This window comes from Aspergillus brasiliensis, assembly GCF_001889945.1.
Source record: "Aspergillus brasiliensis CBS 101740 unplaced genomic scaffold ASPBRscaffold_3, whole genome shotgun sequence".
Lineage (NCBI taxonomy): Eukaryota > Fungi > Ascomycota > Eurotiomycetes > Eurotiales > Aspergillaceae > Aspergillus > Aspergillus brasiliensis.
The window spans coordinates 2,244,369-2,269,711 of NW_027137444.1; the positions used below are offsets into that span (position 1 = coordinate 2,244,369).

Consider the following 25,343-nt stretch of genomic DNA (forward strand, 5'->3'; position numbering starts at 1 on the left):
GAAAGCGCGCGAAGAGACATTCCAAGAGGTACAGTGTACAGAGGTAATTGCCCGCCGCCGCTCTCCCTCGACCTTGGTCGTTGTTTCCTTTTTTTGGTCCGCTGTCCTTCTGCACTTCGTTTCTTGTTTCATGACTAATTCAATGATTGTGTTCCTAAATTACACGGGGCGATGATGATAAGTGTAGGTCATAATATAGTCGACTGTGATGTGGGTAAGGCGCACACCGCTGAAAGGAAAGGGATATACATTGCAGCAATAACGACATGCGAGCTGGATCACGTATGAGTCAAGGAAAAGGAAAGTAAGGAAGGGGACGTCAGGTGGGAGGAATTAGAGAGGAAGGAAACATTTGGGAGCGAGTGAAGAGCTCATAGAAAATGAAGAATATGTGCACTGGTCAGAAGGGAGAAAAGGGGCTTTGGATGCAAATCATGACTTGGAAGTCAGGTGGTCTACGGCCTATGGAAAAGTGGTTAGCATGGAGGATTTCCCTATTGACGGTTTGATAACATACCTTGTCAATGTTGTAGTCGAACTTCTCCAAGGCAGAAAGGGATTCTTCTCTGGGAAATCCCATGCCTGTCAGCCGCTGGAGAATCTGGTCGTCTTCGGTGCCTGTCTGAAGAGCCCAGCCGGGTTCCTTGCTGGGGTCTGCATTGCCCGTTCCATTGGTTCCGCCAGCAGCAGCATTGGCATTGTCAAGAGGAGCGAACAGCGCTTCCCAATCGTGAGTCTGAGGTTTGGCGCTGGGCTCGGAAGGCGGGGCAGCAGAGCCAGGAGGCGAGGAGGATACGTTCTTGTCAAAGCTGAAAAAGTCCGAGGATGCGACATCCGCACCATGATGGGGAGGAGTCTTTTGTGCTGACGGGTTATCGAATGAGAAGTCGAAATCCACGTTGGCTTTCGCGTTATCAGGCGCTTCAAAGTCATCGTCTTCATCTTCGGCCTCCTTTGCTGGCGCGAGGTTGAGGCCGGCAAAAGCAGCCTCAAAGTCAGGCGCGCCAGTCTTGGCCCCTTCGGGAGCAGCCTCGGGTTGCTTTGCCCCGTCGCGTTGGGCTTCACCACCCACGATCGGTGCCCCAGTGCTTGACTCTACTGAGTGAGGAGCATCGGGGGCAGTGGTCGGGTCTTCACGGTTCGGCAGGAGTCCATTGTACTCGCGTGGCAAGTCTCCTGGCTCCTGCTTTTCAACAGAATCCTCATACTTTGGGGGGCTTGGCTGCGCTTCTGCCGCAGGGGGCTGGCTCGGAGTAGCCGCAGTGCCAGGAGTAGGGAACGCTGCCAGTTGGGACGGCTCAATAGACTCGGGATTAGGTGCTGCGGCGATCTGAGTCTGCGGAGGGAAGGCGGGAGTGAAGTTATCCTCAAAACCCATGGGTGCTTCGCTGTCGGAGCTCTCATCGCCATCGTCAAGTTCGCGAATGGGAGGGAACTCTGACTCGGGAGGGGCCGGGGCTCCGTTCGCTTTGTTCGCTCCAGGCCCATGCTTCATGGCAGCAAAGGCTTCTTCGAAATCATTCTCTTTCTGTGACTTGGAGCGCTGATGTGCTGGCCCACCGAACAGTTCATCGAAACTCAGATCCTTGCGTTCTGCAGGCTTTTCATCTCCCGATGGCGATACAGCGCCAACTGCAGGTTGTTCAGTTCCAGCGATGGTTGGAACCTCGGGGAATCGCTCTTTTGACTCCTCGGTTTCATCGAACGGAGAGGTGGCAGGCTCTGCCGACGAAGGACCTGCCACTTCACTGGTTGCTGCCTGCGAGGCCGTTCCTAGACTGGCCGTGTCTTGACCACCAAACCTGCTAGCTGGGGGCGAGACCTTCGTTGAAGAGGTCGCCGAATGGGACTCGCCAAGGGGCAACACACCTGGTGTCAATTGTCTAGAGTGGGCCGGGGCAGGAGGCTCCAGTCCAGGACCAGGAGTGAAGGGAGGCGGAGACACGGAAGGAGTGGGCACCCCAGACGTTGGCTGAGATTCAGCCCGGAAAGACACTGGGGGCGGTGGTGTAGCGGTGGTTGGTGGCGACGTGAAGGCGGAACCAAACAGGCTATCAAAGGCACGCTGCTGATCACCAGAGATTTGTGGTGATAGTGCATTAGTCTCGCTCGAACCGGTAGCCGTACGCTTGAAGAACGGGTTGGTGTTTTGACTCGTCGTCGACTCAGCTGGGCTCATAACAGGGGCAGCATCACTTGGAGCGGCGGCGCTCTCCGATGCTTCAGGTTGCTCCTTGGCCAGAGAATCGATCTCGATCTGGAGCTTGTCGCGCTCTCCCTCCACAGTTGCCAGCTGCTTCTTGTTGATCGCCACCAGACCTTTCTGTTGCCGGGCCTCTGAGCGAGCCTTATCTAGAGCAGGCTTGAGCTGAGCAACCGCAGCGTTGGCTTGACGGATCTTCTCCTTCAGGCTGACATTCTCCTGCTGATCAGCGCTGAGTGCGGCTGATACCTGGTTGTACTGGTTTTGTAAATCCTGCCGGCTTCCCTCAATCAACGCATACTCCTGCTGCAACTTGCCAGTTTCTGCCCGCGAAACATTGAGTCGTTCTTCCAAAGCTTTGAAGTTCTTCACTTCTTGCTCGTACATCGAGCGGGCCTGAGCGAGACGAGCCTCAAAGTCTCTCTTCTGCTGCGAGGTTTGCGACAGATCCTGCTCGGCAGATGTTCGCTTCGTTTGCACGTTCTGCATCTCAGTAGCCAACGTACCGATCTGATTGGACAGGTTGGCAAGTTCAGTAGTTTCCTGGGTCAGCTTGTTTGACTCTGCGGGGTCATTGTCTCCCAAAAGATCATCCGCCGGAGGCGGTGGTGATCGAACGGGTGGCGGAGCACCAGCTGAAGCGCCAGTCATCTGTGGTTGCAGGCTTTGTCCAAAGGTTGAAGTTGGCACAAATGGCTTGAAGGTAGTCGAGGGAGCCTGGGGAGATGCTCTCGAGCCTGGGGAGCCAGGAGTCTGGAAGGCGGCATTGGAACCCCCTGTTGACTGTGGAATTTGGGAAGGAGCTACCGGCGGTGCCGGTGCCGGTGCCGGCGCAGAAAGCGCATCTAGACCAAACAGATCATCAGCTGCCGAGCGTGGTGCGGGAACCGGCGCTGGAGCTGGAACTGGAGCTGGAGCTGGAGCTGGAGCCTGGGCGGGAATGGGAGCTGCTGGACCAAAATGCGAAGATCCAGGGCGGCGCATGCTTGGAGGGATCAGGGCCGGGGGCAATGTCTGGGGCAGTGCCTCCTTTCCGCTCCGCGTCAGGCGAACCAGATACATAGCGACGGCGAACTCATCCTTGGTCAACTGTCCGTCCGCATCTATATCTGCGAGATCCCAAATCTGAGCTAGCGTCTCCTCAGGCAACTGTGCACCCATGAAGAAGGCAACAGCCTGGTCACCACTGATTGTACCTGCCTTAGCCGTATCAACCGTAGCAAAAATGTTGTCGAACATGACCTTCTCTTGCGGCGAAATAAGCCAGTCACTGCCGGTGGTTTGGGCGGAGAGAGGGGAGCCGAACGGTTGCCTATTGATCGGACTCTGCGTGCGCTGGGGTCCCGTGAATTGCTTCGGAATCGCAGGCACCGGAGGAACCTCGAGGCCTTGACGGGAACCGACCGACGAGCGGAGTGAGCCTCTGCGAGCGGCAGCATCATAGAGAGCCGGTGGAAGTGTCTGGGGAATTCCCCTCATCGCACCCGATTTGTACGACGTAAGGAGATGCATGGCAATGACGAATTCCGTAGCATCCAGAGCACCCTGTTGTCTCCTATCCGCCAGATTCCAGATACGACCAAGGATCTCATTCGGTAACCGCGCACGCTCGAAAATCTGCTTGGCGGTCTCGCCTATTATGATAATCTGGTTAGCAACGGGACATCTGGCTTGTCGGCCTCGAGGCGCTGGCTAAAGGGGTATATGTACGTACCTGGCAGTACCCCACTTTTGGACACATCCGATTTCTCAAACAGCGACAAGAACTTATTCACATCGTCGGGATTCAGCGGAGGGACCCGGATCGGTGCGTTTGCGCCCGGAGTAGGGCTGGTAGTGCCTGCTTCACGCGGATTCGGGGTGGCATCGACTACGATTCCATCGAACTTAGGCAAAGGCCCAGCTGCAACGGTGAACGATGTCAGCAAAGTTGCACTCTCATCCTTGGTGCTATCGGGGCCAGAACGGGCACCTAGCATTCACTCACGTTGAAAGGCCAATTCCTCTGTGGGTGCGCGACCCGCCTGAGCGTGTCCGATCAGCCGCATGACGACACCAAACCCAGACGGGGTCAATAGACCCCGATTTTCCTTGTCTGCAATCTGCCATATCTATATCACGTCGCCATGATCCGGTTAGCCGTCCGATGTCGATTGCGATTGCGCGGGGGTAAGCTTCCCCCAAGAGTTGTAGGCAGCGACATACCAAGCCGAGGGTTTCCGGGGCCAGCTGGGTCTTCTCGAAGAAAGGAACCGCGACCTCGCCGGTGATGACGCCGAGGTTGGTGGTATCGGCGGCCTGGAAGAGTTGATAGAAGACCCGTTTCTCCTCCGCGGTCAAGTTAAGATTGAGGTTCCGAGCTGTTTGGGGGGAGAAGAGAGCATCCGTCAGTTCCGTTGTTCGGTCGTCGTCATATTCGACGGGGTTGGGCCGTTGTCCCCTGAGAGCTCGGGCGGGCGACCAGTTGTGCAGCCAAAACACGAGGACTCACCGTTGTCAGCCATAATTGTAGCTCAGGAGGAGCTAGCCTCCCTTCCGTAGAAGCACTGTGCGCCAAATAATTGACCAAGGAATTCCGAACGGGGGAGTGTTGAAGCAAAGCAGGAGAGACGGCTGTCAACCTTAGAGGTGGAAGACAGCACGGGGCATGGATGGCCAAGGCGGCAGCAGCAGCTCTTCTGAGGGGAACTTCAGAAAACGGGGGGGATGTCGGGAGGCAGGATTGCCAGAAGCCACAAAGCAAAGGGAGAATGGGAAGGCCCGACAGATGAAGAATGAGGGCGGGTCCGAGGGGGTGAAAAAAAATAAAAGAGGATAGAATTCAGAAGTTAATGAAATTAGGGGACAAGGGGGAGGAGGAGTAGGAGGAGGGAGGAACTGGCGACCAGAGCAACTAAAGCGAGCCGAGCAGCGCAGAGGGGCGGCCAGCCAGGACAGCTGCTCCATTTACTACTATGCCCCCGGGCGGTCAGTCAGTCAGTCACTCTTCCAGCACCGACGTCAGCTCAGTTCATTACCCATCTGACTAGACTAACTAGACTACTCTCCACCCTCCAGGGTCCAAGGATTACTACGGAGTACTTCCTCCCTGGAGGCTCACCCGGTCGGCAGATGCAACTCGGCGGAAGCAGCTCCTCCATTTCTGGTTGTGGCGCAAATTAAAGTAGGATCTCTTAAGAAGTTACCTTCCCGAGCTATCCTACTATTGTACCTCATTCAGTTTCCTTCCCCATGCATAACGAACCATGGACCATGGACTAGTAACAGCCGTTGATCCTCGTTCATCGTCATTTTCTCCTATGCTTTACCACTACAGGGAGAATCATCAATTCGCTCGAACCTTGCAAAATGTAGATTACAATTCTCTTAGGCGCCCAAAAATCCTGCATAATGTGGTTTCGAACGAGCGGGTAAATTTCATCGCTGCTTCAGGGATATTAGAAAATATACTCAGACAAAAAGAAAACATAGTCTGTACTACGGAGCCAAGCTTCTCCTTCCTATTTGCATGCAGCCAGAGTCCCGCTGCTCAGATGGGTATACAACCTTGGCCAACGCCTGTCCCCAACGGATCAATTCACATTGCTTCAGGGCCAGCCATGGCTTCCACCCGGACGGCCCGGCCGGACCCCCCGCGGGACTCCGGCCCAAAATTTGGTCAGATCTAGTACTCGGCCTCAACCTCCTCCTCCAGGGAGTCGCTGGCAACCTCCTCGTAGTCGCGCTCGAGGGCAGCCAGGTCCTCACGGGCCTCGGAGAATTCACCCTCCTCCATACCCTCACCAACGTACCAGTGGACGAAAGCACGCTTGGAGTACATGAGGTCGAACTTGTGGTCGAGAGCGGACCAGGCCTCGGAAATGGCGGTGGTGTTGGACAGCATGCAGCTAGAAGTGGGTTTCCCGTTAGCCTTCTGATTCTTTATATGCGTTCGCATATTAGCTGGAGCAGAAAGAAAAAACTTACACAGCGCGCTTGAGGTTGGCAAGGTCGCCGTTGGGGACCTGCTGGGGAGGCTGGTAGCAGATACCGATCTTGAAACCAGTAGGGCACCAGTCGACGAACTGGATGGTGCGCTTGGTCTTGAGGGTGGCCACGGCAGCGTGGGTCTCCTTGGGGACGACATCACCACGGTACAGCAGGCAAGTGGCCATGTACTTGCCGTTGCGGGGATCACACTTGACCATCTGATTGTTGGGTTCAAAGCAGCTCATGGTGATCTCGCTGACAGAGTTGGACTCGTGGGAGGCCTTGTCCGCGGAGATGACGGGGGCGTAGGCAACCAGAGGGAAGTGGATACGGGGGTAGGGGACCAGGTTGGTCTGGAACTCGTTGAGATCGACGTTGAGGGAGCCATCGAAACGGAGAGAAGCGGTGATGGAAGAGACAACCTGAGCGATCAGGCGGTTGAGGTTCTCATAGCTGGGGCGCTCAATGCCGAGGTTGCGGCGGCAGATGTCGTAGATGGCCTCGTTGTCAACCATGAAGCTGCAGTCCGAGTGCTCAAGGGTGGTGTGGGTAGTAAGGATAGAGTTGTAGGGCTCAACAACGGAGGTGGCGTTCTGGGGAGCAGGGTAAACGCAGAATTCCAGCTTGGACTTCTTGCCGTAGTCAACAGACAGACGCTCCATCAGAAGAGCACCGAAACCGGAACCGGTACCACCACCGAAGGAGTGGAAGACCAGGAAACCCTGGAGACCAGCGCAGTTGTCGGCAACACGGCGGACCTTGTCGAGGACCTGGTCGATCATCTCCTTGCCGACGGTGTAGTGACCACGGGCATAGTTGTTCGAGGCATCCTCCTTGCCAGTGATCATGTTCTCAGGGTGGAAAAGACTGCGGTAGGTACCGGTGCGGACCTCGTCGACGACATTGGGTTCCAGATCGCAGTAAATGGTACGAGGGACATACTTGCCCTGACCTAGACCACAATTTGATGTTAGGGTATGCTGCGGGCAAGAAGAGGAGTTGGATGCACGGGAAAAGGCTATGGGAACGTACCAGTCTCGGAGAAGAAGGTGCTGAAGCCGTGATCGGGGTCATCCTTCTTGCGCTCCTCGGTCAAGTAACCGTCGGCCTGGAATCAACAAACAAAAGGTCAGTGGAATTGCTCTTCGGTGTGGAGTGGCAACGCTCGACAAAGGCGTGCTCAGGCGTTTGTTTTCACATACCTGGATACCGTGCTCAAGGCAGTAGAGCTAAACAACACCGTTAGTGACTGTTTATTCCCAGAATACGTGGCATATGCCAATGTTGCTGATCCTTGAAGTTCGTTTTAGGCAATGAGGGGTCGATTTTCCCATCTCTAAACATACCTCCCAGCAAGAGTTGGCGATCTGGCAACCAGCCTGACCAACTGTGAGGGGGGAAACACAAACATTAGTGACCACGCGAAAAATCAAGCGGCGGCGAGGGAGGGATTGGGCACACACCGTTCAAAGAAATAACTTCTCTCATTTTGGCGAGTCGAATAGATGAGTTTCAGATATGGATGGATGGAGGAGGGACACGGAGTGGGCGTGGAATGTGGACAGAGGGAAAAATTAAAATACCCAAGGGCGATCTGTACGGGGGTTTCAGGGGTAAAGTTAGTAACCTAACGAGCCACCACAACACAGGGCACGAAAGGGGGTAATTGGACTGTTGAATTGATGGAAGAGGGAGGGAAAGAGAATCAAGGGAAAGGGAACAGGTGGGAAATTAGTAAAAACGGGGGGGTGGAAGGGGAGGGAGAGGCCACGAACCCTGGGGAACTGTTTGGTTAGTGACAATGGAGGAGCAAGACGAGAATCGGTCGACTCGATTTGTTGTGGTCTTTCATGCGCTGTCAACCCAACGCCGCCGCCGTGGTTGATCCGTCCGTTGGGTCGCGTTGGGCTACGGGCTATCTTATTGGCTGCTGCCCACCTGGCGGTCAACAGCTGAGTCAGCACCCTGTTCCGGGCTACGATCGAGTCACGTGCATAACAGTGACGGCATGACGAAAGATCGCCGAACATCAGCCGGATTATCGCAGTCCATGGATTGCTACCACCATTACCAGTGCAATTGCCATGTTTTCTTCAATCAATTGATCACTCATCCTCGTCATACATCTTCTGCTGTTATAACTTACACACTCTCATCAAACTCGGAGATCCCTGATACCGAACACCAACAATAAACCATCCTCCACCCTCCACCCCAGCTCCGATCTAGATCTCCAGCAAGCTTCAAACAAGTACCTATCCCCATCCCACACTTCTCACACGATAGTTATCCAGCTCTCTAACACAAACTCGCAGACCTGTTCCAGCTCCAGTCCCATTCTACCTCCAACAATGACCATATAAATTCGTCCTACACACCACACAACACCCTCTCAACAACCATACCCAACCAACAATGCCTCTCACCCTCCCCCTCCTCCCCCGCCATGTCCCCTCCTCCCTCCCTTGCCTCCTCGTCGCTCTGCTCCTCCTTACAACCCTCGCAACCGCGAACGTTGAAAAGACCATCTTCCTAGCCCCTCCCCCTACCACAATCCCAACCCCACATCCCCCGATCGACGACCTAGGTCTCGCGCGCCTATCCCCCTCCCACCCCATCCTCCGCACACACCTCAATGCATCCTTTCCAACCCAATCCTCACCAGGGACCGAATCCTGGTTCTTCCTTCAAAATCTTACTCCTGGCCGACGCTACGAAGTACGCATATGCTGGCTAGCGACTGTACGTGATCCCTTCCTTCCATAAACCTTGAGTCCTTCCATCCATTCATACTAACTGACTGTATCACGAAAAGCAACCAACATCCTTCACCCTAACAACGTACACCCTCCCGCACGCCCTCTCCGACACCTACCTCCTCTCCTCAATAACAAACTACTCCTCCTCGCGCCTCGCCAGTACCCCTGACTCCGAGCTCAACCTCGACTTCGACAGCTCCCCCAGCAGCAACATAAACCCCGAAACACCCCTCGACAGCAACGAGCCCATCACAGACTCGGTCCTCTTCCTACGGATCCGCGCCGCAGCAGATTACTTCACCACGGATAAGGAGCTGATGACGCATGTGCCGCCCGTGGCGGTGGATGTGATTCTGGATCCGTTTCTGGGGAATGTGTTTCCGCGGTCGTTAGTGCCGACGGCATGCTATGGAGTGATAGTGGCCGGAGTAGCGATTTTGGTGGGGAAGTGGGTGGTTGGGGAATTAGGGAGGGTGGTGGATGATATGGCTGAGGAGAGGGAGAAGGAGGAAGAGGGAGATGAAGATGTGGATGTGGATGGCGAGGTAGTAGTAGATGGGGTAAGAGAGGGGAAGAAGGTGCGGTGAATCATGATTATCTTGATCTCAACAGGGTATATAATTATATGCATGCATGATCAACTGTAGTTACTGTGGATGATGGTTTGCATACTGGGTACTAGTATGTTATCAGCTTGTACAATTAGTGTTCAAAACTTATTACTATGTTTTCCAGCTTTAGCGATTATAATGACACAATTTCTCTTTCATCAAGACATCCCAGACATACATACATAAATACATACATACAACACGACAACATGGCTTCATTACACAGGCGCTGCGTCTATCTTGCCGTCTTTGTATGAGAGCACATCCAAACACGAGAGCAGTAACAAACACAACAATACGAGCCCCAGAAACATCAGTTCAGATCCATCGCTCCTCAGCCAAAGCAACAAAAACAATAGGGGGAATATCTAATGCGAGCCACCCATCCCAAAGTCAAACACAAATGCGACACACAGAAAAACATAAAGTCATGTAGATCTCCCTACCTGTAGTCAGATCCTTGTAATAAGCAAGCCATAATCACATCCCAAACATTAGTTAACTAGAGCGGAGGATTTTCATGAGCAATAGATCAATTAATCTTCAAAGAAATGCAGCACGGCACGCATGCCCTTACTGCCCAGGCCGTGCGGCGGATAAGCAATATAGAGCGGGTCGTCCTCGGCGCCAAGCTTGGCCCGGAATTCACTCTTACGCACCAGATGGAACTGCTTGGCCATGGTGTCGTAAGTGTGCTGGAGCATCTTGATGCGGGCGCCGCGGAGGTTGTGGCCGGGGGTCAGCGAGGACATGGCGCCAGCGCCGAAGGTGAAAGATTTGACACCGGCAGCGGCGGCCGTTTGGATGGCGTGGGTCACAATGTGCTCAATGACACCATTGGGGGAGCCCGGGAAGTCGAAGCTGTATTTGATCTGCATGCCGTGGACAGGGGCGAGGGTGGCCAGGGCGACAAAGGCACAGATGGTGCCCTCCTTGTCGACGGCGTAGAAGTACCAGCGGTGCTCGGGGTCGCGCCAGGGATGGATTTCGGACAAGTGCACCTGCGTGCCCTTGCGGTTGTTGAGCCAGTCCTGGATGCGCTGGTCGATCTTCTGGCGAATTTCATCAGAGACCATCTCGCCCCTGGTCACGGTCACGAGCTTGACACCCTCGCTTTCGGCGTGTCGGATCTTGCGAGCGATTTCGCCGTCCGAGGCGGCCATGTTGCGGGCTGGGTTCACGCGCTCCTCGGCGATGCAGGACAGTGTACGCCAACCCATGCGCTCGCCCAGGATGGTTTCGACTTCGGCGGAACAGAGCAGCCAGACGGGCTTGTACTTAGTCTCACGTCGCAGCCATTGCAGGAACTGCGTGATTACCTGACGGTACTGGCGGGGATCACACAAGGGGTTGCCCGGAATAATCACGTAGTTGCTGCTGCTGGGCACATAGGAGATGGCGGCACCAGTGCCCATGTCACGCCAGATCTTGAAACGCTCATCGCCCCAGGAGGTGGAGGTAGCATCGCCATAATTGGCAATGAGATGCTCGAGCGGCTGCAACTGACTCGAATCCTGCGCAATGGCTCCCTTTCTGTCGCGCGCCCACGGAGGATCAATAGTAGATGACTCCGGGTGCCGCAGCTGTGTAGTCACTGGCTTCGCTGGGAAGCTGCGGGGGTCGCGAGGGAAGAGAGATGCTAGACGAATATTGCCCAGTTTGAGAAGCAGCATCAGCAGACGCTCCAGACCAACACCCGCTCCAGCGTGGGGTGGCGCGCCCCAGCGGAAGCCCTCCATATAGTCTTCCATGGTATCAGGGTCAATGCCGGAGCGACGCATGTTCTCCTCCAGCATGTGGGGGTCGTGGATACGCTGGCCCCCGGAGACGATCTCCTGGCCGCGAATGAAGATGTCGAACGAGTTGGTGTAACGGTCATCGTCGGGGTCGGGCATAGTATAGAAGGGACGTGCGCTGGCAGGGAACTTGTCCAGGATGTAGTAGTCGGTGCCATACGTCTCCTTGACCAACTCACCCAGGCGAATCTCATCGCGGGTGTGGAGGTCCTCATCATCTGGCAGCGGGTTGCCGTCTTCGTCGCGCCAGCCGGAGTCATTCAGCATCTTGATACCGTCCGCGAAGCGCAGGATGGGGGTCTTCTCCAGCCACACGACATCCTCTGACGGGAATTGATGCTTTACGGTTTCCACCTCGCGGCGGTAGCGGCCATACACACCTTGAAGTATGGACTTGATGACGGCGTCCAGCACCTCCAACATCTCATGGTAGTGCTCTTCAATGGCCATTTCGATATCCAACCCAGTATACTCGGTCAGGTGGCGATGGGTGTTGGAGTTCTCCGCTCGGAAGACGGCTCCGATCTCGTAGACACGACCGAAATCGGCGGCGATAGCCATCTGCTTGGCCAATTGTGGACTTTGCGCCAGGAAAGCATCTCGCCCGAAGTACTGTACATGAAAGACACTGGCGCCCGACTCGGTCGCAGAGCCTTGCAGTTTGGGCGTGTGAATTTCCATGAAGCCCTGCTCATCGAGGGCAAAGCGGAAGAGGTTGCAGATGGCAGATTGAATGCGGAAGATAGACTGAGAGGTTGGGGTGCGCAAGTCGAGTAGACGGTTCGTAAGACGTGTGCGATCGGGGATGTGACTACGGCGACCTTCAACGCGCTCCTCCTCGGCAGTCTGGATCTCTGCCTCATAGATACTGAAAGGGACGGGCTCCTCGCGACGCACGACCTGATGGAGCTCGTCGATGGATAACTCGACGTCATGGATGGTACAGCCCAAGATCGGCACCTGAGGCTTCTGAATGGTGCCCCGCACACGGACAATGGAACCCAAGCGCAGGTGCTCGGCCCAATGGATCATAGCGATGGACTTGACACCCGCCTCTTCATGCAGAACACCCTGGAAGGTGAGCAGCTGCTGGCGGAAGACGAGGAAGACCAGCTTGGCACTCATACGACGAATGATATGTAGACGAGCCGTGAAGCAGACCTGCTGGCCCACCAAAGCCTCGGAGATGGCATCTAGATTAGTTCGAGCCTCACGAGGGCGTGTTCGAGACTGTAGCAGTGGCAATTCGCCGTAGCGAGCCTTCATCTCCGAGGTCTCTTCACGAGTGGCATTGGCGACCTCCTCCTTCCGACGCGAATCAGATTCGTCGGAATGACGCTCCTCGCTCAGACGGGACCGCTCCTTGCGCTGCTTCCGTGCCAGGCGTTTCTGTTGATTCTTGCTGATGCTGCTAGGTGACGAGGAGTCATCTGAGCCATCATCGGAGGAAGAATAGTCGCGATCGCGCAGGAAGTTGCTGAGGATGCTACGACGAGGAGACATGGAAGTGGCCGAGGCGGGGGTGCTGGTGCTGGACTCATCGTCGGGGGCCGACTTGCTGGGTTTGATTTTGGACAGCGCACGTTTGATAGACATCATGGGGGCGGGAGGATGGGAGTCCTCTCCCATTTTATGATAGGATTGAAGGGGATATAGGGGGATGATACTCGAAGATAAGGTGAGGAAGACTCAGAATCAATGATGGGGAGAAGAGGAAGAAGTGGGAGAGAATGGAGGGGGTCCTGTCAGCGCTTAAGTACAAGGAACAAGTGAGTTGGGCACAGGGTTTTTTTCCAAGACAAATTAGAGTTAAGAGGGGAGCTTAGCAGGGCAGGCCTGACAAACCAAGAGTCGGCCAGAACGTGAGAGAAGAGCAATAGAATTAAGTAACTAACAGCGAAGGGGCGCAAGTGAAAGTAGATGAGAAATACGAGGGCGCAAATAAAGGCGGGCGGGTCGATCCCGAGGCAGTGATGTCATGCCTGTGATGATGCAAATGCTTGGATATCAATCAAGAGACAGCAGAAAAAAAAGGGAATGGTAACAGGGGAAACAGGGTCTAGCAGAGGAATGAAGGGCCGATGATGTGGTCCAAGACTCTCTTCCCAACTACTAGAGCGGTTCTTATTCCTAATTCTGCTTCTTCTTTCTTGACTACTTCTTGCATGAACGGCATGACTGCTTTCTGTGTCATCCCAACGATCATCTCTAAGTGACTCCTCTCTCCGGCTTGGCTGCTGCTGCTGCTTGGATCGAGTCCTTCCTCGGCAGCTGCTTTCCGTGGATCAGACGGCCCTTAATCCTCTCCAAAACGTAAATTTATCGCCTTCCATTCCAATCAACTGATTATTATCGATCGGAACGGAACGTCGCTCTTTGGTTTGCCTCCGAACTTCCGGGCGCTCTCTCTCAGAGTTACTCGATTCTCTCACTCCACACACTCACTGCACTCAACACACTCTCTTCCTGGTCTTGTTCCTGCCTCGGATCTCTCGTAACCTTCTTTTCACTACTTACTACTTACTTGCCTCTTTCAAACTCTTCCCTCCGCTGTATGGCCAGTCCATCATGCCGTCTTCCCGCTGGTGGCTCTATGCTCAGGCCGTTATCTGGCGCTTTCTAATGCGCATTGGCATGTTCCTGCACGATATCACTCCTCCGCGACCTCCTCGGCCTGCCTTTGTTCGCACTATTCCCACCGGTTCGGGTCAGGTCCGTCTCTGCTTCTACACGCCACCCAACTACCATAACACTCGCAAAGAAGGCCGTCATCTGCCCGTTGTGGTCAATTTCCATGGGGGAGGCTTTACGCTGGGATGCCCCACGGATGATAGTCGCTGGGCGCAGTGTGTGCTCGGGGAAGTCGGCGCCGTGATGGTCAGCGTCGGATACCGTCGTAGTCCCGAACATCCGTTTCCCGCCGCCGTTGACGACGGGGTTCTCGCCCTGCAGTATCTCGCTGCCCACGCCGTCGAGTTGGGCTTGGACGTCTCGCGCATCGCCCTGTCCGGCTTCTCCGCTGGTGGTAACCTCGCTATCACCGTGCCCCTTCGCCTGCGCAGTATTCTTAGTGAGCAACAACAGCAACAGCAACAACGGCAACATGACCAACATGATCAACATGACCAACACGACCAACAAGACGCCCTCGAAACTCGCAGCAGTCCGCCCAACTTGGGTCCCTACGACTCCACCCAGCAACTAGTATCCGCTGCCTCCACCAGCGAACTTAACATCGTCGCCCTCTTCTGCTGGTACCCGATCCTCGACTTCGAAGAGTCGCGTGACCATCGTCGCGCCATGAGCCTTATGCCCAGTAAGACCCTCCCAGCCTTCTTCACCGATCTCTTCGATGAATCCTACTTGCCGACGCGCGAGGAGCGGGTCTCGCCCTATGCGTCGCCCGTGCACGCCACGGATGAGATCCTCGCCGATGCCCTGCCGCACGATATCTTCTTCTTCATCTGCGAATGGGACATGCTTCTTAAGGAGGGCCAGGTGTTTGTGCGGCGTCTACAGAACATTAACAAACACGTCCGCGCCATGATGATCGAGAAGGCACCCCATGCGTGGGATAAATCGCCCAATCCGTTCCGCGACCAGGATAAAGTAGATATTCTCTATCGCGATGCTTGTGCTGATATGAAGCATATCTTTGGTGCGTAGACCCTGTTTCCCCTCAACAAATATGGGGCGGTACATATAGCTCATTGCGTTTGTACTTTCCTTTTTTTCTTTCTCCTTTGACACTCTGGTCTGTATAAACTATCCCTCTTTATTATATTACACGTCCTGTTGTTACAACTGCTCCGGGGTTCAATGGCGTTAGTACTTTGGGTTTTCGTTTATTATTAGAACAGAATCGTTACATCATCTTTACATGCACTCTTAAATGTACACTAGACGCCGATCATTGATTACTACTTCGTACTACATGCATACTGCTAGTAAGCGACTGGCTTTGCATTGTTCTTCCCAAGAAACAATTGGCGGGTGATAATGTCAGCCAATAGTAGTCCATCCAACTGAGCTTTCTACTGTGCCGCGGCATTAATGGAAAGTAACTACGGGGTACTAAAGCATCATTTCGGCCTAGAGTCACTCACGAATGTCAAAGTCTCCTACTAGTAGTTTAGTTACCCATATACTACTTACCAACTACTTCAAGATGAACTGATACCAATCAATATGATTCAATGACTTGATTACTTAGTACTTAGAACCACTAGTACTTACTCCTATACTATGCTTGTGTCAACAGGTTTGCATTGAAAAATAAATTGGAGGATTCCAGATCCGGGGAACACTATGATTAGTTTCAGGAGCAGTATATCCATCCATGTATGCCGATTTCGACGCTGATACTACTAAGTACAAGTACTACTGATACTTAGGCGACTTAAGTCGAATCTGAGCTTTAAAAATCTTTACGTGTATTCCAGGACGTCAAGATTTTATTTTTGTCAATTGTTCATTCTCTTCTACCCTGCAGATGTCATCTTACATCTATCCATCCATCCATCCATCCATCATCGCCCATCGTCCATCATTATAGATACCAACACTGTACCAGTCTCAATGTAGTAGATCTGGTAAAGTAGGTAGCAAGCAGGCATATGCGATGTATGCATACATGCACGCATGCGTGTATAAATCAAATCAAAATCAAATCAAATCAAGTCAGGTCAAACAAATCAATCTCCATACGCCGCGCTAAATTCCTACCCATAAAACAACAATGATAGATCCCAAAAACTTTTCTGCTTTTCAGAGAAACATAAACCTGCTGAGATAGAAAAATCGCAAACAGATTTGGGGGTATTGTGCTCGCCAATTGAACGAGAGACAGAGAGAGAGAGATAGAAACAAAGCACTTTTGAGTTGTTCTTTTGAAGGGTCTTGACGCATCACAATTCGTCATCCGTTTCAGTCCCATCGCTGAGGTCTTCATCGGACTCGTTATCGTCCGCTTCGCTGTCCGATTCGTCGTCTTCGTCGAGACCTGGGATGCCGCGCCAGTGGACGTAATCGTTCTCCACCCAGCGTCGGCTGCGCGGGAGCTGGTAGGGATCGAAGGGGAAGTAGGCGTCCAGTTGGTAGCCGAGATCATCGCCGGCGCGGATCTCCCGCTCGACTTGGCTGAAGCGCGGGTCGGCCATGGCGCCGATGCTGCGGTATGAGGACACACGAAGTCGCTTGTTCGTCTCCAGGATGCTGAACACGTACATCAGGTTGAAGTGCTGTGACATCCGCGCGAACTGGGACACGATCGCGGGCGAGCACACCTTCAGCGGGTTCAGTTTGGAGTGGATGGCCTGGTGCAGCACTTCCTTGACTGACGGTGGGAACATGATGTCCTCTGGCTCAAGCTCATCCACCTGCTCTGGGGTGTCGCCCTCCAGCGCGGCGGTGGTCAGGTCTCGCCAGCGGAAGCAGAAGATGTAGAGCAGGGCTTGCGCCGTGGAGTAGAAGGGACCATAGCGGCGGAGATCGGGGCCCCGGCAGGTGGCTTCGTAATCCAGGCGGAGACTGTTCAGGTATGTGCCCAACAGATCGAACACATCCCGGACAACCTCGCCAGAGATATGAGCCCCGCGAGCAACGAAGCTGGCGAGATAAGCAGCAGCTGATTGACGCATAATGGCCGGTTGCGTCTTGTTAAAGATAAGCTCGGTGCACATGGCGGCGAAGCGGTCCACAAGAATTGGGGATGACTGAGAGAAGTGGAACAGGAGGAACTGAGAGTGGCGCGAGCGGTATGTGGGGAGAATAATGTTCTGAAAGTGGCTCATCAGGAGGTCGAAGGCATTTTCCTTGTCATCCAGAGAACCCAGCGTGAACGGAGGCGCATAGTATTCGAACATGGTGTCGATCATGCCATCCAGCTTGAGGATGTTGTCCCGAATGGCCTTGATTCGCTTGGATTCATCATCTACCGAATCATCGCTAAGGACGGAATCGTTGTCATCGTCGTCTTCGGCATCATCTTCCTCGATCATGACGGATTCCGGAGAGACGCCCTGCAGAACATCCTCGCCGATGTCATCCTCGATGTCCTCCAGATCCACTTGTATATGGACGTCGATCTTGACTAGCTTTTCCGTGATCAGAGAAAGAATATCGCCCTGAAGCTCCGGAGCATAGCCGATCACCCGGATGAGGTTCCGTGTATACGCAATGTTGGCCTTGGCCGAATCGGAAGCAAAAGGGAATTGTGCAGACAAGAGAGGCGATAGCGTTCCACTACCAGACGGAATCAACTGCATGACATGGCGCAAAGCCAAGTGCACACGGGAGTAGAGCTCCGGCACATGAACAGACGGGTAACCAGGAATCTTCCCCGTGTCCTTGGGAAGCTCGCCCAGGAAATTGACCAGCATTTTGAGCACAGCCCCCAAATAGCTGCCTTGGGCCGCAGCAAGGTTACCGAGAAAGCGTATATACAACTTGATGTACGACTCGTCCCGGCCCAGCCATACGCTATTCAGCACAGCTTGGACCAGTCCGTTGCAACTGCGATCCAAGGACGCAACATTTGACAAAAGACCCAGGAGATGATGTCTCAAGGACGTATGTGTAGGTACATCGTAGGCAAACATATTGTCCTCATCCCGGCGCCGCGGGTCCACCGCAAAAGTCTCCTTGATGCGGTCGTACGCCTCGCTGTCGGTGCCAGAGACATGCCGTTGGATGGCCCTGCGCACCTCCTCGCGGACGACGGCTGCACTCTTCTCTGGCTTCCGTTCCGCCGGCTCAGGTTCCTCTTTATATGGTACCATGAACACCTCCTTATCAAACTTCACTCGCGTCCGCTTCCGGGGACTCGGGCTTTGTTCCGCGTCGAACGAGGACGACGGGGACAGGGAGAGATCGCTGTAGTCGTCCCCCATCATCATCCTGTGCTTAATCCCAGTCGTGGATGGGGTGCTCTTAGGCGTTTTTAAGATGGACACAGGCGATGATGTAACTAGCATCTTGGATGATTTGGTCGTCGGCCTGGGTGCGATCGTTGCGGTGCGGGAGGCGGTGGCAAGGACGACCATGCCAGGATCGACGATTCTATAATAATGAAATGGCTGGGGAGTGCTTGAAACAGGACCCCAGATCCAATCATGAGTCGCACTCTCACAGTATCACACGCGAGGAGCGGTGGGGGGAATTAAGAGATGATAACAGATCTTGTAAGCAGAGCACACGACCCGACCAGTTGCAAGTCGAGAGATGATCCACCTGCTGTTGCTACAGATAACGAGCGGGCTTGGGTGTAGAGAAGGTGAAAGATACCTTCATCGGACTGTCCAACACACGCACTCTGAGAAGGTTGCGATGCACGAGTGTGTGGGAGGGAGACAGACCAGCAGTTGAAGGGAAGCCCGTCTGGAGTAAGAACTAGGAAGAAAGCAGACGAAGCGGAGAATCAGAAACTCGACGTGAAATTTTTTGGGTGTGGAGCGGCTGTGGAGCCTCAGGCTGCCAGGCTGCCAGCTCGTGACCAACGCGTGACCAGCGCGCAACAGCCTTACCCGATCGGGTTATACAATTCTTCAATGTCGACCGGGTGGATCAGAAAATGAGATACTGTACGGCAATGTATGCACATGCATGAGATGCAGAATTTCTGATGTATCATGCCTATTGCTACTAGACTAGTTCGATAGAAGAAGCAATTCTGGCGGTGTCTTTCGCATTCAAAACGACGCTAAGGAAGAAGAGAATACAGATCCGAGAACCTCGTTAAACATGTCAAAAGTCCGTCACATAGCCAGTCAGCAAAGCGAATAATCTGATCCACACAACATGGAACCACCATCCTGCAACCAGTAAATAGAAATAAAAAAGCAAAGGTGGGGGTGATAGATCAAGCTCCTCCCAGTGGTATCTAGCTAATTCAAAGAAGATGAAATCGACTAATTAGATCACAAGACATTAAAGAGTGAATATGAGTGGGTCATGGCACAAATAAATCCTGGCGAGGGAAGGAAATATCCAGTTCCTATCCAGAGCCCTCCAGGCGGAATCCCTCGGGAGTCAAGAAAGTGAAGAAAAAGATGGTAGAGAAAGTAAAACAGCGAACAAAGGCATGATCTACAGCCATGCCCCTGTACCTATCGGGCCAAGATAATCATCAAAGACGCTGCCATAAAGGGCCTCGATCTCCACGAGATAGTCATCTGCGGTGAATTTCATCAATCCCTTATCTCGTAGAATCAGCTCCTCGTCGTCGAGTATACGGGTGCCACCGAACTCCTCGACCACCTCGTTCACCTGCTCGAGTTCCTTGCTGAAGGGATGGGGCTCGGCCATGTAGCTATCCTGTGTCTGACGGGCAGCAGAAGCGTTGCGCAGCGAGTTCAGCGGGGGTGGGGAGAGCCGGGACAAGGAACGCTGACGAGCAAGCTCTTGGTGGGTCCGCTTTGTGTGAGAGAGGGCCCGTTTCGGAACCAGTGGCGCATCCGCCGAGGAGTTGGTCGATGTCGAGGAGCGAGGGTGGCTCGTGATGGTCGCAGATCGCTTCGGGAAATAGGATGGCAATGGGTTTGGCTCAATCGGCGACTCATCGGGCGTAGTCAGAGGCGATCCAAAACTGCGTTGCGTGAAAGACATCTCCGAATCATCGGGCGACTGCAATGACGAGGTAGAAGACGAGGTGGCCGAATGGATGTCGGGCGCATTGTAAGCCAGCATATTCGTCGTCGACAACAACTCCACGGGAGCCGAAATCTTGTCTCGATTGATCGGACCAGCGTGTTTATGTGGTTCACGGTATGGCATCGGGGCCGAAACCTCGGGGCGCTTGCTGCGCTTGGTAAAAGCTCTCGCCAAAGCCATGCTGGTGACGACAGTCGGGAAATTAAAGTGTAGTTGAGAACGCAATTGACGATAGATGCTGAAAGGTGCAGACTAGGCGGTCGGGCTCAAGATATAATGGCAGATATGCAGCTGGCCGGGAAAGGTCGATAGTTGTACAAGCGATATTGCTTTTTGCTATTTTAGGGTTTTCCGTAACCGTCTCCTCGTTTGACGCCTTTGGCGGTATAAGGAAAGAATGCTGATGGCCGATCGCGGGGTGGAGTAGAGAAGGAATGGAAGATCGATCACCGGAATGTCCGTTATCAGATACAGTGGATGAGCTGTCAAACAAGACCCGAAGTTGTTCGCAGCGGAGAAGGAATCCGTGTCTAGATGAGAGCTGAACTTCCTCTAATTTTTTCCCTTGCACAGCAGAGAAAAAAGTAATAAATAGGATGGACGAAATGAGTGGTGGTGCTTGGGAAATGGAAGGTGGGCTGCTAGACTCAAGGGGGCGAAGAGATACTGCAGCAGCACGGTAGCACCACCGATAATGGTACAGGGAAGATTCGGGGCGGACAACCAGGACGCGCCACGGGCGAGATGTGAATGAAATAAAAAAGGGTGAGAAAAGTAAAAGTATGAAGGAAAGAATCCAGGATACACAGATCTGGGACCAGAATGGAAAAAAGAGGATCAAAAAGGAATGGTGCAGGAAATAAATCGGTAGTCCCCCAGGGAGGAATGGGGAAGGGAAAGTAAAGTAGGAAGAAGAGGAGAGGAGAAGAGGAGAGGAAAGGGAAAAGGGAAGAGGGGGAAGCTGCGAGAAAAGGGAAAAGAGGCGAGTGAGTGGATGATGGATGGATGGATGAGGTGGATGGAACCACTTCCGCCGTGATTCTGGGCCTTGTCTTCCCCCCTCTTTTTGCTCTACTTAACTCTTTTCTCGGGCTTCCTCTCTGTCTTTCTCGCTTTCGAGTCCTCTGAGTGGGTACTAAAATTCAAGATGATGAATTTAAGCACGTAGGAAAGGTTGGCTAATAGCAAGCCCTGATTAGACTTCTCTCTGCGCTCTGCAACCCAGTCAGCCAGTACCACAGCTGGAACCGCCCACCCTTGGATCGGATCCTGAGTCGCGACTCGTTCGCCAGGGTCTCTAACCGACCAACTGGAATAGTGGGATAGAGTTATGAAAGTGGAAAAACTTTGCCTTCGGTATTTTCTCCAACGGTTCGCCTGGAGCCTTGCAATGATGCGGGCGACGGTCGAGAACCACCTGTTCGCCAAAGGTCAACCATGGATACGCATTCTACGGGGCTACGCAGCAAAGCGCAAGCGAAACGACCAGCATAATAATAACAACGAACTACTAAGTCTACTACTGCTTCCTCTCCTCCCTCCTACATCGTCTTTTCCAAACTCCGGTGCTCCGACGGACAGACAGGTAGTCAGGCGCGGCTAGTCGTGCGATACGATTCGATGGTCGGACGGACAGCCTTGACCATCTCCCCCGGTCATTTGCTTTTGTCGGGTGGCCACAGAAAAATCAATAAAGGAAATTCAGGGACCGACCCAAAGCTTTACTTGGCGCGTGTTTGGCGTGATGAATTCAGGAGGTTAAAAAATTAAAAATTCCATTCCCCCCCTCCCTCCTACATACGTACATAGTAACGTACGTACCCTGAAAAAGAGAGTCCTTGATAGGGCGGGACTCTCCCGAGTATCTGTCTACTCCGTACTTAGTATAAGAAAGTCTAGTCTAGATTAAAAGCCGACTGAACTCAAAAAAAAATAAAATGGATGGAAAATGATACACAGACTAAACCCAAGTGAGCATCGTCAAACGGCAGCACCACCGAGGCTACACCAACCGTGGCCAAGTGGTGTCGGCTTGACGCCAGGAACGGCATCGCGGCTGGCCATTGGAAACCGCCATGTGCCCCGAGCGGTGGGGAATTGAAACAATCTGCCGTCTCAGCTGAAGCAGCCTGAAGGGGGATGAATGCATCAGAGAGCAGCATGACGTCGCAAGGAAGGGGGTGTGTGATTCCTACATACATCACGTCCATCCTAGTCAGACTGCTTAATCTCCTACATACTTGGGACTTTAATGTAGGTACCGCGTCTGTCGGATAGAATCCGCCATCCCGTTCCATGGGGGTTCTCTTCCCCCTTCCCTTCGGAACAATGGAGTTGTATACTACCACCCACTAACAAACTAAGACCACACGGAGATGCCGGGCGGGTCAACCACCGAGCGGTCTCTCTTTTTTCTCGTTTCTTTTTTGCCTTCCCCACCAGTGGGTCAACTTAATAACTGGCCGGTGGTTTGAACCCGCCTATACAAATTACAACTTGACCTGTGCTTTTCGCCTTGGCTTTGCTTTGCTTTCCTTTTTCCACTCATACTGAAGAGTCAGTATACTTTTTGGGAATGCTTCGCGATAACTAACTATAGAGATTAAACTCGGTAGATAATACTACTATATACTATAAAGTATAACTACCATTAACCACCAAGTAAACCAACATAACTATCTACTCGATAGTATGTAAGAACCTTACTCCGTACCGCACGCCATTAACTAGTTAACTATCGGATGAAGTTTCCACACTGTGACTGACTGACTTGCTCCGGCAACAAATGTACCATGCAGATTTCAATTCTTCACCTTGTCTATCTTCATCTAACATACACCTTTCTCTACTTTAGGCCTTGCAGACGAGATATTAAATAAAATGCAATGCAATCAATCATCGGGCTAGTACTACTACTACAGTACTACTTAGTCCACACGCCTCATCGCGGGCATGTGATTGGTGTTCCGGGTCCGTATCAGACGATGTCTGTTTTTGGTATGTTGCCAGTCGATCAATTCATCACTTCATGCCATCGACTTTGTTTTCTTTCTTGGTGTGGTTGTCTGCAGCTTGTGACTTCGGCTTATTCATCGACTTTTTACCCGTTCCCGTCAACTAACTAACTACTCCGTAACTAGTCAAGTTAAAGTCATGGGGTATCACAACGTTTTCATTGCAAAAAAAAGAGTTCACACTCAAACTATCTATTTATAAGTAGAAACTCCGTAGATCCATTCTTTACTTTTTTATTTTGGTTTCGTGCCAATCATTCATCCTACTCAATCCTCATCCATCGATTCCCAGCCATCCGCGCCTTGCGCCGTTCCAACCTCCTGCACGCCTTCCTCCTCATCCGAATCATCCTGATCGGGCTGAATGCCGACCACACGCTCCTGCACCTCTCCCTCCAGGGAAGGCATCCGCGAGACGAACGCCCGACGCACCGCCGCATTGGTGGAGGTATCCCAAATCTGGACCACGCCCTTGCTGCCCGCCACGGCCAGGCGGAAGCTCACATCAGCATCCGGCGCGAAAGAAGTCGAGAAGATCTTGCCCACTTCCATCTTGCGAGACACCACCATGCTGGGCTTGTCGTTCTCAATGTTCCAAAGCTTCACGGACTTGTCCGTTGATCCGGTCACCAGGTAGCCCGGCACCGTGGGGTTGACATCGAACGACGACACCGACGAGTCGTGCGCCTGCAGCGTCCACACGGGCTTGGACTCCTTGGGAGAGGCGGGGATGTTCCGCACATCGTAGCGGTAGACCATACCGGCATCCGTCGTCACGTAGAAGTAGTTCGGGTCGTGCACGTCCCAGCGCACGTTCTCGACATCCGCATCCACGCCCCAGCGGGCCTTGGAGTCGGGGGATCTCATGTCGGCCGCGACCACGGTGCGGTCGTAGCTACCGCTCAGGAGGACGGTAGACTCAGTCGGGTGCCACTCAAGCGCACACACCTTGTCGGTGTGGTGGGAGTAGGACTTGGCGCACTTGGTGGTCTGGAGATCCCAGAGCTTCACGGTGCGGTCGGCAGATCCAGAGGCCAGGAGGTTGCGGTGCTGCCGGTTCGCAGCCAGAGCAAGGATCGAGTCGATGTGGTATTCGTCGTTGGCCTTGGCCTTCTTTTTCTTGGACTTCTTCGCGCCGTTCTCGGCATCGGCACCGCCCTGTCCCAGGATCGCGTTGGGGTACATGCTGTCGACGACATCGAGGTCCCAGATCTCAATGTCAGGCTCCATTGTTCCGATGGCCACAAAGTTGCCGGTAGTGCGGCCCTCGGCCGTCTTGCCAACGGGGATATCTAACCACTCCAGCGCCAACGGGATAGCGGGCAGCATGATATCGTGGTGCACGTAGAGGTTGTCGGCTGCGTCCTCGTAGACGTAGACCTCCAGATGGGCAACCTCGTCCTCAACCTTACCCGCCAGCAGCAGGTTGTCCGTCGGCATGATCTGCAATTCCTCTCTCTCCTCGTCTTCCTCCTCCGGCGGCATAACCAGGTACGGATCCTCCTCGTTGGGCTGGTGATAAGCGAGCGACTTGACATTGCCGAACATGGTAATCTTTTCGCCGTCCTCGTCGACTTCATCGCTGTCATAGTGGTCCAGGTCGTATTCCTTCAGGTCATCGTCACTTTATCATCGAACAAGTTAGCATTCGTCCATCATTCCTTGACACAAATCCAAAATCCAACGGTATACAACAGGACAACTCACTCCGTAGCACCATCCTTCTTCTTCTCCCCCTCTTCCTCCTTGGAGTCATCCTCCATAGCATCATCCGCACCCTCCTTCTTATCCTCCTCCTCCATCTCTTCATCCTCCTGCGCAGCCTTCAAATCACCCTGCGCCTCTTCAAGCTGCATGCGCGCAAGCTTGGATATGCGATCCATTTCCTCCTCATTGATCTCATATTTCGTAGGGAACTGGGCAGCGACTCCGCGCCGCACCCAAGCAGAAGTAGTGATCATAGACATCGTGAGAGCAGTTGTGAATTCAATCAATCGTAATCAGAAATATTAAAAAAAAAAGAGAGGATCCTGCCGTAGGCGATACCGATCAACCTACACAGCAAAGATCAATCAAATATGAGACACAAAAAGGAAACCACAATTCCTCCTCGTTGCAGAGTAAAAAAGAATGCCAACACAAACACTGTCGACAATCAATTAGTTGAACTAATCAAAGAGGTAAAGTAGAAAAAAAGAATAATTTTTTTCCTTCCTTCTTTTCCCCCGCCCGGCAGAATACTACCCGATAAGTCTTCACCGCCCGGCTTTTACGGAAGAAATCCTTCCTTTTCCATATGGATGGATCATCATTGCTGGGCAGTTGAACTTGATATGTACATC

The 25,343-nt window shown here is 53.2% G+C and overlaps 8 protein-coding genes across 8 annotated transcripts; 2 read left to right on the forward strand and 6 right to left on the reverse strand.

Moving 5' to 3' along the window:
- Window positions 1-432: 432 nt before the first annotated feature.
- ASPBRDRAFT_193607 (EF hand domain protein) lies at window positions 433-4,707 on the reverse strand (the record flags this gene model as incomplete). Its single annotated transcript, XM_067620644.1, has 6 exons — window positions 433-462; window positions 518-3,837; window positions 3,918-4,106; window positions 4,191-4,314; window positions 4,409-4,563; window positions 4,695-4,707. 6 exons carry the CDS (start codon window positions 4,705-4,707, stop codon window positions 433-435), a joined length of 3,831 nt encoding a protein of 1,276 aa, XP_067482167.1.
- Window positions 4,708-5,867: 1,160 nt separating this feature from the next.
- ASPBRDRAFT_52902 (tubulin alpha chain) lies at window positions 5,868-7,660 on the reverse strand (the record flags this gene model as incomplete). The annotated part of the gene is made up of 6 exons (XM_067626971.1): window positions 5,868-6,090; window positions 6,170-7,124; window positions 7,205-7,280; window positions 7,375-7,401; window positions 7,519-7,559; window positions 7,636-7,660. 6 exons carry the CDS (start codon window positions 7,658-7,660, stop codon window positions 5,868-5,870), a joined length of 1,347 nt encoding a protein of 448 aa, XP_067482168.1.
- Window positions 7,661-8,499: 839 nt separating this feature from the next.
- Window positions 8,500-9,790, forward strand: ASPBRDRAFT_466847 (uncharacterized protein). The gene is made up of 2 exons (XM_067625687.1): window positions 8,500-8,914; window positions 8,988-9,790. Exons 1-2 carry the CDS (start codon window positions 8,588-8,590, stop codon window positions 9,516-9,518), a joined length of 858 nt encoding a protein of 285 aa, XP_067482169.1. The 5' UTR covers window positions 8,500-8,587; the 3' UTR covers window positions 9,519-9,790.
- Window positions 9,791-10,078: 288 nt separating this feature from the next.
- Window positions 10,079-12,934, reverse strand: erdS (aspartyl-tRNA synthetase, cytoplasmic; the record flags this gene model as incomplete). The annotated part of the gene is made up of 1 exon (XM_067617276.1): window positions 10,079-12,934. One exon carries the CDS (start codon window positions 12,932-12,934, stop codon window positions 10,079-10,081), a length of 2,856 nt encoding a protein of 951 aa, XP_067482170.1.
- A 483-nt stretch (window positions 12,935-13,417) lies between these two features.
- Window positions 13,418-15,072, forward strand: ASPBRDRAFT_40159 (uncharacterized protein). Its single transcript, XM_067624289.1, has one exon. It carries the CDS (start codon window positions 13,907-13,909, stop codon window positions 15,002-15,004), a length of 1,098 nt encoding a protein of 365 aa, XP_067482171.1. The 5' UTR covers window positions 13,418-13,906; the 3' UTR covers window positions 15,005-15,072.
- Window positions 15,073-15,775: 703 nt separating this feature from the next.
- On the reverse strand, window positions 15,776-18,727 carry ASPBRDRAFT_40160 (rDNA-binding RNA polymerase I transcriptional factor). Its single transcript, XM_067624290.1, has one exon. The coding sequence runs from the start codon at window positions 18,379-18,381 to the stop codon at window positions 16,246-16,248; it is 2,136 nt and encodes a 711-aa protein (XP_067482172.1). The 5' UTR covers window positions 18,382-18,727; the 3' UTR covers window positions 15,776-16,245.
- Window positions 18,728-19,423: 696 nt separating this feature from the next.
- ASPBRDRAFT_193613 (uncharacterized protein) lies at window positions 19,424-20,167 on the reverse strand (the record flags this gene model as incomplete). The annotated part of the gene is made up of 1 exon (XM_067620645.1): window positions 19,424-20,167. The coding sequence occupies one exon, from the start codon at window positions 20,165-20,167 to the stop codon at window positions 19,424-19,426; it is 744 nt and encodes a 247-aa protein (XP_067482173.1).
- A 2,972-nt stretch (window positions 20,168-23,139) lies between these two features.
- ASPBRDRAFT_147298 (rRNA-processing protein PWP1) lies at window positions 23,140-24,962 on the reverse strand (the record flags this gene model as incomplete). Its single annotated transcript, XM_067619268.1, has 2 exons — window positions 23,140-24,625; window positions 24,709-24,962. 2 exons carry the CDS (start codon window positions 24,960-24,962, stop codon window positions 23,269-23,271), a joined length of 1,611 nt encoding a protein of 536 aa, XP_067482174.1. The 3' UTR covers window positions 23,140-23,268.
- Between the last annotated feature and the right edge of the window lie 381 nt (window positions 24,963-25,343).